A 10399-nucleotide genomic window follows, 5' to 3' on the forward strand; every position below is an offset into this window, starting at 1 on the left:
CACGTTCCACGTTATAACGGTGCGGGTTCCCCGTTATAACGGTGCGGGTTCCACGTTATAACGGTGCGCGATTCACGTTATAACGGTGAGCGTTTCACGTTATAACGGTGTACATTCCCCGTTATAACGGTGCGCGTTCCACGTTATAACGGTGCGGGTTCCCGTTATAACGGTGTAAATTCCCCGTTATAACGGTGCGGGTTCCCGTTATAACGGTGTACATTCCCCATTATAACGGTGCGGGTTCCACGTTATAACAGTGTACGTTCCACGTTATAACGGTGTGCATTCCACGTTATAATGGTGCGTGTTCCAATTTGCGTGAAAAGTGTTCCCCAAGCGAGAATTTACCGATCTGTACTTGAAAAATATTACAATTGCATGGGAACCATTTTGGAGAAGAGTTATCATGGGAGCCCATGTCAAGTTGCCAAGAGGGCCCATGAGGGATATTTAAATTGACAGGGCAAAGATTTATTTCATCCTCCCCTGCCTAAAAGATGTGGGAGGAGGGAGCGGTAGCTGCCCTCCCTGCCCGTTATGTTCCGATGTTTATGCCTTTCAATAACAGTAAAAAAGAAATTACTTGCAGTGCTTTATATAAGGTTACATTATGTAAAATGTGTCATCATGAATAGATCACACGCATAGATATGAACAACCTCACACACACGTGCATGCAAATGAGAAGCCCCCTTTTGACATGGGAGCAAGTGCTGTTGGCGAGTAATTATTAAGTCCAACACATAGCCTTGAGAGACTTACACCTGCACAGACATAAGTGCGGATGAAACAACAACAACAACCACCGTTCGCTACGAAGTGGTGGTGACATTACCACGGTGCTTGTGCCGGGCTAGGTGCACCTTGAGGCCACGTGAATTGTCGAACAATTGTGGATGCACACGCACAAACGCATACATACACTGTATATATTTTGTTTATCATAAGGTAGAGTTAAATGCATTCCTGTGTGTAAAGCTGTTTCAGTCTGTGCACGTATACCACTGCCAGCTTAGCCCTAAATGTGTATGGCGACATCTCAACGGCATGCTGCGTGGTGGACATTGCTGGTGTTGGCCAAGTCAACACGCACAAAGGGATGGGCCAGATGTTTGCTGTCCTTCCCCGGCACCTCCGATTAGCACGGTTGGCTACGTACGGTGCGAAAGAAGTTCAGCAGACAAACACGCAGATGTAGACAGAACGCCACAGAGAGAGATAGAGAGAGACAGAGGGAGACGGCCAGTCAAGAGAGACAGAGAAAGGCAGCCACCTTTATCCTTGATGAGCGTTTCCATCTCGGAGCAGAGCTCACTGTTCCAATAGGTGAGCTGCACGTGCAGCGAGTAGTCGCAGCACGCCTTGGCATCGGCCCACTCGCGCCACTGTTCGTAGGCGCCCAGCAGACTGCAGCCGGGCTCCGGGATCACGTGGTCAACTGGGAATAGAGGGCACGGGCACATGCGTGGGGGTTATCAACGTTCCACGTTGTTTCACTTATACCAGGCGAGAACTCCAGAGACCAGCGTCCAGTTTGTAAGAGTGACCCTGTGGGCATTCGTCGGGGAGGCGGGGGGGGGGGCGGTGGGAGGGAATGCTGTGGGTCTAATCCTAATTGAGTCATTTGTGGGTGATTTATTTTTATCTGGCTAATTTGAGGCAAGTGAATGCTCTGGATGATGATGATGATGGGGGAGTGGTGGCACAATAGTTGGTTCTCCGCGCGATGAACCAGGGGAGACCTGAGTCCGATTCCCGGCCGTGACCGACATCAGTGACGAGTGATATATGCGCAGTTTCTGGGACACCCCAACGAATCACTCTTAACCAATTTACACTGACAAGGGAGATGAAGTATGTTGAAACAACCCCCATAACTTAAATAGTTCAGTGAGGTTCTCATCCAGCAGTAGACCGGGAAAGGTCTGCAAATTATCGTTATGCTTAAAACATATCGCGAATACACCACTGACCTGATGCCTGGGTTCATAGAGCACATAGTTTGCGAACCACTTCGAAAACTCCCCAAGCCTTGCTGCATGTAAGTATATGTAGAGTGTAAACGTAACCGTAAACGTAATATGCTCATGTATTTTTATATAGACTGTGCTCATAACAATGCATTTACACACTCACACTGCACGTGAGCCTGTTGCATACGTGTGTATATGCACACTTCAAACATACACATTAAACATTTCCCACAAACTGGTATTAAGAAGACAAAGCGCTTTGTTATTTTTCCATAACCTGCGAGAAAACCAAAATATTTGCACAGGCCGGGATACCCACAATAATATTTCCCTTTCTTTGTGAAACCTTAATTGCACTGCATTCTTGGCAACTTTTTTTTTTAAATAGCCATCCAGTAATTGAATTATTGAAAAAAACATAGTCTTGATTTTATCATGGAGCCTACAACATGATGCAGAATCCAAGCTAAACGTTGATTGAAATGTTTAAAGGGTAATGCACTCTTTTTTTTAAGTATTCTTGACATCGGGTTGTTTGTGCCTATCACCGTACTGGTTAGTGAGGGGCTGGTGAAAGGGGGAATGCCTGGGCCAGTTTTAAAGATCTCACTCACCACCGATGTTAGCCATGGCCAGGAAATCGAACTTAGGTCACCTGATTCCTAGAGAATTGGGGCGCAAACCACTGTGCTGCAAATCCACCCCCTGTGTCATGAGAGCAAGTAACCATCCTGGAACTCCAACGGTATCCACAGCGTGGCTTGTGCATCACGTCAGAATGACGTCTGGAGTCACTTAAATGAGCCCTGCCCTACACAACGCCAGATGTGCACGTACCAGTGTACGTCGCTTGTTCAATGCGTCGCTTTTCGAGGGCCTCCTCTCTAGGTCATGTTGGTCACGGAGGTTGTTTGACCATAGTTGAAGACGCTCGTCAGTGCGGGTTCGTGAAGAAGAAGAAGACGAAAGGGAGACCGTGACTGGTTCGTATATATGTTAGCCGTGGCCTGGAATCGAACTCAGGTGTCCGGATTTATATAGCAGGGTGTGTGAACCACTGCGTCAACGCTCTCCACACATTGGGACATGCTTTATACGAATATTAAAAGTGTAAAATGAACATGTATAGCATATGCTCATACACTGCATTTGGAATGAGTCTGTTCATACATAAATACTGTACTTCAGACATACACGTTAAACATTTCCTTGCACTGTTATAGACGTGGGACCCCAGTACAGTACAACAATAGATTGTGCTGCACTGTCCTCTGCTGGCGACATATCCCCGCAGCAGCAGCCCACACCATTTGCTTTATTCCCAGGTGAGTCGCCCATCCATGCCCGAGCCAGGCTCAAAACCAGCTTAGCTTTCGAGATTCGATTTGGTCATATGCTACATTAAATGGATATTCTTTACACTCTGTAAAGGGCGGTTTGTCACGTGCCAATCTTGCTGCGAGTGGACAGATGTTAACTCCCTCGCCTGGTATGAAGGAGGTTGTGGGTTCACTCCCGATCCTGACGCCTGCTGCTGCTGTATATTTGGGAGTGTTCGTGTTCTCCCCATGGTCGCGTGAAATTTTCTTTGGGTCCTGCGGTTTTTCCCTCCACATTTAAAATTAACATTCATTACATGTCCACGTGATACGCCACTTCATTGAGCTATCATTTGTGGCCAGGGTGCTCCTGCAAAAGAGTTACACAGCTCGGTAGGCCTTACCTGGTAAAATATTACGTAAAAATGTTGAGTTTTTAGCTGAAATATATTGAGCAAGATTGGTGTAAATTTAGTGGGGAAGCCAAATGACCGTCGTATTGAAAGTGCAGGTTTTAATCAAGTTGACTGGCTGGACTTGGACGGAGGATCTCAGCGGTATTAGTTCAGTGCCGCTGACATGGGCATTAGTCCACTGAGCCACTTGGTAATGGAAGTGGATATTTAGTGTGGGAGCCAAAGGACAGTGACAACACACTCCCGACTCCTTCAAAATCAACAGTGCCCCGTTCACCAACGGCGAACGTCACGACGACGGGCGGCTTACAGCACTTGACAAATGTGCGTGGGTGCCGTGCCGTGCAATCTGAAAGCAAGACAAACTGCAAAGCGCTCCAAACAAAAAAAAATGAAAATTAAACCGAACTGGAAAAAATACCGCTTAAAATGTAATTCCGCACCCAAAAAATGAAAGTGTAAATCGCTTCTGAAACTGCAAGGGTTGTCGTAAAGCCCTCCTCCACCTGACAGCCATTTAATGAATGTAATTGTTTCCGCAGCACCACTCATGGTATTGTTGGAGTGAAATCTCAGAACATTTACACGGGTACCGACGTTTCGCTGGAGATTACATCCGGCATCATCAGGTTGTTAACAGCAGCTCAGATCTATTTTATTAATTGGCCGCGTTGGGTGGAGGAGGGTTTACAACATGCATTTTTACACGACGACCGAACTCAAAAGATACCAATTATGAATCACATCGGTGTTGAGAGCCTTCGTATGAAAATGAAACCAAGTAATTGTTAAAAACGTAGCAGCAAAAACGCGGAGAGTGAGAGACGTGTAAAAATGTAGATTTTCTCGCAGAACTCTTTATTGACAGGGCAACATTTCAGGATGTGTTCGATTAAACAAAGTGAGAAGCAGCTAACCGGTTACGAATTAGTTAAGGGATTACATTTTTTATCAAGAGATGTTATTTTTAACCGAAGGCGGCTGCGGTACCGGTTCACTTACTGATCATGGTGGTGCCACCAGCCAATGCCGCACGCGTGCCCTGGTAGAAGTCATCCATGGTGCTGGTACCCAGGTAGGGCATCTGCAGGTGGGTGTGGACATCGATGCCACCGGGCATCACCATGCGTCCGTTGGCTTCGATGCTCTTCACGCCGCCCGGGACGATCAAGTTGTCCCCGATTTGCCTGCAATTCAAGAATTTGTTGGGGCTCAAATGCCCAACTCGAGTTCGCAGCACGTTGAGCAGAAGGCGAGTGTTAAGTCAGATTGTTTCCATGCTCGAACAAAGCACCGGGCAACAATCGGCTCCACTGGTGGCCAATGGTGGAAATTTCCACACTCCTGTGGTCATGGCCAGTCTTATTGATAGGATGACCACTGGTGACTTGCCACAGAGTTCCACTTGTCTCATGCGAGTCCACGTCAACACCTGACAGGGGATTTGAACTTACCTCACAACGCCAAACGACTTGTAGAGCATATTGAGATGGAGTTCAAATTCAGAGTTCACATTTAGTCAATGCAACTGGATTCCACTGCAGTGTCCGATTATTGACGGTGTTTGACTATCCTTTATGTGTACATCAAATAAAGGTAAAATGTTATCCTGTACATTGAAAGCTTAATGTTATAACAACTGACCATTCAGTAAATGTTTTTTTTTCAAGCATAAATATCCATGTAAATTCTATCGTCCCCGCCCAAGATGATAGTTTCATACTTATGTTACAAAATCAGGGCTATGCTATATTTGTGAGCTATAAAGCAATCGTGTTAATGTGGATAACTTTGCCATTACTGATTCCAAAAGGGAATTGTCATCATATCGACTCACTGCCACACCCTAAACAAATAAATTATGGCAAGAAGCATTTTCTGGAAATTGGATAAAACCACAATTACAGGCATCCCATGCCAACTACTCCTCTCTCTAAGAAATCAATGAAAGTAATGCATACATTGGCAACGGAAACGAGAGCATTATCCTGTCAACTGTTGGCAGCGATTGACATTTCAGTTATGCAGGCAACTGGATTTATGATAATCAGCCTTTGGGCTGGACCAGGTATTCATGTCCTATTTTGTGTTTAACTGCATCGCCAGTTTACACAATGGCAGTGATTTAGTGCAGTATGGTCTAATTGTAAGGTCATACTGGGACATTCTATAATCTTGGTACAGCTGCTGAGCTGGTGCAATGTATTTGTTTCGCAAACCATATTAGATCGCAATTCGTTTTTTATTTTTTCAAATTTAAATGCATTCACTTTACGTATTTTCATTCAAATAATACAAACGTCACCGTTATCGTTGTATAAATATCCAAACCAATGTTTGTACAAATCACACATCCCTTGTGCTAAGTCTGCTTCTCGACGAAAAAAAAAGAGGTTCCCATGGTAACAGTGCGCATCGCCACGCGATGTCAGACCAATTTGCATCTCCGTTTGTGCCGTCCAAGAGCGGCGAGAGTCTTCAAGGTCACCCTTTTGTAGGAAAACGGGAGTCTTATAAAACGTCGCCACCGATTACTCAGAACAATGCACCGAGCCCCTATGCGAGAGACTGAACGTTATTCCTGCTCATTCAGTTTCCCTCTTTGTCTTCAAACATTTCACAAGCTTAATGAAAATGAGGCCTGTAATTCTGTTAGCTTGCCTGCCCAAAACAAGAGTAGATTTTTTTTCAGAGTTTGTGCCCTGTATCCCGTTGAGGGTAGAACCCCACATGGCTGTACGTACATTTTAGGCCATTTTATTCCTAAAAGGATCAACGTCTCATAGACGCCATTCAGCGTAGGGTGTGGCTGTATTTCACTGGATCACCCAGCTCCAACCACCGCACGGAATGGACAGAGATGTATTATTGGGCGATTCATCTAAAAATAAATGACCGGCAGTTCGAGGAAAATTACCAAAAAAAATTCCACGGTCCCGTGTTGGGTGCGATGACCTCATTTACCAAATAACTGTACGCATGTTTTAACAGGCTAAAATGTTGCCACATCAAATTACGTTTTACCAAAGACATTTCTAAATGGAGACAATTGTGGGTTGAAATGTAGCACTCAAAGGTGAAATTCAACGGCGACCTGGGCAGTTGCCATGTGATCCTTGAGGGTCACAGCAAAAACAGCCATTGCTCGCGTGATGCCGCAAAAAAAAAAATCTTGATTCATTGAACATAGCGGCAATGGCCGCCGTTGCTAGACAACTGGATTTTTTTTTCGGAGCAAAGAGCAACGCCTGTCCGTGACAGCAACGTAATCAATAGTTACTTTATAAAGCCATCCTCCACGTAAATGTCGGCGGTGAACGACTGGTCATCATTGATGATGCGTCCTCCCTTTATCAGCAGACGGTCACTCTGGAGGGGTCAAAGCGGGGGAACACACAGACAACACGAGAGACACACAGCGAGAGTTCGTTTTAACGAGGTGTCTGGGTGGTTCAGGGAACCAAAGCAACCGCAACATTAGAGAGCAGTTAGAGAGCACCTTGGAGATCACGTGTGTCCAAGCCCCTGGCCATCGCTATGATAAATAAAATATCGGCATGTACATGGTGGCCCAATAGTCAGGACACGCAGGGATATTTTAACACTTGCATTAACATATTTTAATTGGATATTCTTGAAGTTAATATTTGATCTATTATGATGATTTATATCTATGTGTCTTCTTATTCTTGTGGGGGTCACCTCAAATCCGTCACTTACAAAACTGGATCAAGAACCCTGACTGAATTGAGACAACATCAGTGATGGATGTTCAGAGATTATACCGGTTATCTTTGAAAACAAAGTCCTAAATGCATTTCAAAAGAGAACTGATGCACGCATTAATGTTAATTGAAGTCAGTAAGAACATATGCTTAAATAACCCTTTGTGACTTGTTAAAATAAATTAAATAACCCTATGTGTCCTGACTTTTGGTCCACCCTCTATAGTGTTTGATAGTCTCATGCTACATGTATAACTGTGCACCACAGAAAATTATAATTTGCATTTCATTCTCATTGAACAAATCTGCGCGGGGCACATTATTCCTCGTCGGACACTGAGCACTAACATTAAGAAGATGCGGTGAAAAGGTTCAAAAAAGATGGTTCACTCATTGTTGCCCTCCGCCTCGCTTGCCCGCTCACTACAAGCACACGGTGAGGTTTTTGTTTGAATTATGCAGGGTTTCTGAATTGGGGCATAGATGCTTCGCTTTGTGCCTGGTTGTCAGCCGAGAGAATCGTGAAAGGAGAACAAAAAAAATGTACCAACCCTGCCTCGGATGAAAACTGTAAAAAAAAAACAACCCAATGCTTTCTGGTTTAAGACGCAATTTGTTTAACCGATTACATTTAAAATAAAGCAAGCAGGAAACGTTGCATTTAATGGATGCACCATTGTAGGAATGCGTGAGGGATGGGGGTTGGCGTGGGTGGTGGTTTTTTTTTTCTCCTCTCCAAATACATCTCATCCGAGGTCACATGGCCAATCTCCATGGCACCAAGCGCCCCCTTTGGACGTCACAAAGGGCCCACCGACCGAGGCTGCCATTTTGAGCGGAGCCGTTGGACAGCGCCACCACCGCCAACGTAGCCGTTATCACCGGGGCGGAGGAGTGGGGGGGGACCCATCGGGCCAGTGAGCAGGCCTCTCTCACGACAGCCCAACGACAAGCGTGATGAGGCTGCGCTCATTCATTGGTGGTGTTGCTGGGTTTTTTTTTTTAAAAGTAGGATTAATAAGGAAACGTTTTCAGAGATAAAACCGCTGCACGGGCGTGACAGCGGGACCTTTGCGTTGCACCTCACACAGCATTCATTCACAAGCCTTACGCAGTATACATTTCAATATTTTTTTGTTAAACCTACCGAGAGAAGTGACTTCATCATGATCAACCTGATATAATGTGATTCATGCAGAGATAGGTTTTTTTTTTTTGGGGGGGGGGGGGGAGGAGGGGGATATTTAGTTGCAATTGTTACATTTGCAAATTTGGATAAGACACTGGCATGCGTTTGACATGCTCTTACAACCAACTGCGTGGGGGTTTTCATGTTCGCTTCACAGCAAAGAATGCAAATGAGGTACCACGCATATGCGGTGATACAACCCACCACTTAACACAAACTGCTTCGTGTGGCATAATTCTCAGCCATGATCTATCCACCGCTGGGTGAAGAACTCCCCAAGATATCGCCATCTCACACGGCCTGGCGAGGAGGATACAATCCCTGACACCATTTCCGTTCCACGTATTCAGTTTGTTTTTCTCTCTCTCCACGTTTCTATCGGTCCATGTTACCCCAATCAATGTTGTGGTAGAACAAACATCTGGAACATCCTTCTCGCCTGAATTATTTTTTACTTTTGCTAAAAAAAAGGAAAATTACACCATTCGTTTAACGAGCCAGTCTCTATCAAGCATTATGGTTCAATCATGCTCTCAAAGGGCTGCTAGGAGCTAGTATCAACAATAAATACAATCATAGTAGAAAAAACTGAAGACGTTTTATATATATACTAGACCTGCTACCTTGCGATTACATGTTTAATCACGGCGTAGCTGCGTTCATCCATCCTGCCAAGAAATTTACGGACGCAGAAGCTGTTGCTAAGTGCCGTGTTGCTAAGTCAACAGGTATATGCAGAGAATTATACCTGCATGGGTGTCAAAGCAATTGCAGTGCTCACAATGCACCACATATAAAGGTGATTATTACCTAAATAGTTTTACCCCTCATTAATGATCGGGCCTCAAATGAGCGAACTCAACAGGGGGACACGTCCACATCACTACAAAGATTTTACTGTGTGCCTTGTGCGTATGCATGTTGAACTGCTTGCTCTATCTTTACATTTACTCTGCAGAGAACACACGTGTACTGTGTGCACTGTACTGCAATTCCTATGAGCGTGAGCCAGTATATATATTACCCGATAATTATGAACTGTCAGTGTTTTATCCCAGCCTGTCATCACGTAAGCGGTCCAGTGTGTGTGCGTCTGTCTGCGTAAGAAGTCGGTGTGTGACGCAGTATTGCCCTCGTAGTGCATTGCTATAAATGGACACACTCTCGTACAGTCGCAGATGCACAAGCACGGCTCGTCAGTCAATCCACTTCTGGATGGGGAGTCTCCCCACTGATATTTGACCGTGCTTCACCACGCTAGTCGGTGTGGGTTGGTGCAGGTGTGCAGGGTTGGTGCAGGAGTGTGGGTTGGTGCAGGAGTGTGGGTTGGTGCAGGTGTGTGAGCTTGTGCAGGTGTGTGAGCTTGTGCAGGAGTGTGGGTTGGTGCAGGAGTGTGAGCTGGTGCAGGAGTGTGAGCTTGTGCAGGAGTGTGGGTTGGTGCAGGAGTGTGAGCTTGTGCAGGAGTGTGGGTTGGTGCAGGAGTGTGGGTTGGTGCAGGTGTGCGGGTTGGTGCAGGTGTGCGGGTTGGTGCAGGTGTGTGAGCTGGTGCAGGAGTGTGAGCATCTGCAGGAGTGTGGGTTGGTGCAGGAGTGTGAGCTGGTGCAGGTGTGCGGGTTGGTGCAGGAGTGTGAGCTGGTGCAGGTGTGCGGGTTGGTGCAGGAGTGTGAGCTGGTGCAGGTGAGCGGGTTGGTGCAGGAGTGCAGGGTTGGTGCAGGTGTGTGAGCATGTGCAGGAGTGTGGGTTGGTGCAGGAGTGTGAGCTGGTGCAGATGTGC

The 10399-nt window shown here is 45.9% G+C and overlaps 1 protein-coding gene across 4 annotated transcripts in view; it reads right to left on the reverse strand.

Annotated features, from left to right (window-relative positions):
- LOC116941209 (dihydropyrimidinase-related protein 2-like) overlaps positions 1-10399 on the reverse strand; it is a 54903-nt gene that overhangs the window by 24764 nt on the left and 19740 nt on the right. For all 4 annotated transcript variants that reach the window (XM_032952011.2, XM_032952009.2, XM_032952010.2 and 1 more), the window contains 3 exons: positions 6992-7080; positions 4714-4898; positions 1277-1441 (listed from right to left, as the gene is read on the reverse strand). In XM_032952011.2, coding sequence (XP_032807902.1) covers positions 1277-1441; positions 4714-4898; positions 6992-7080 — 439 coding nt within the window. The remainder of the gene's footprint in view (positions 1-1276; positions 1442-4713; positions 4899-6991; positions 7081-10399) is intronic.

Source organism: Petromyzon marinus, chromosome 11 (genome assembly GCF_048934315.1).
Source record: "Petromyzon marinus isolate PM22_M1 ecotype Great Lakes invasive population chromosome 11, UKy_Petmar_22M1.pri1.0, whole genome shotgun sequence".
Taxonomy (NCBI): Eukaryota; Metazoa; Chordata; class Hyperoartia; order Petromyzontiformes; family Petromyzontidae; genus Petromyzon; species Petromyzon marinus.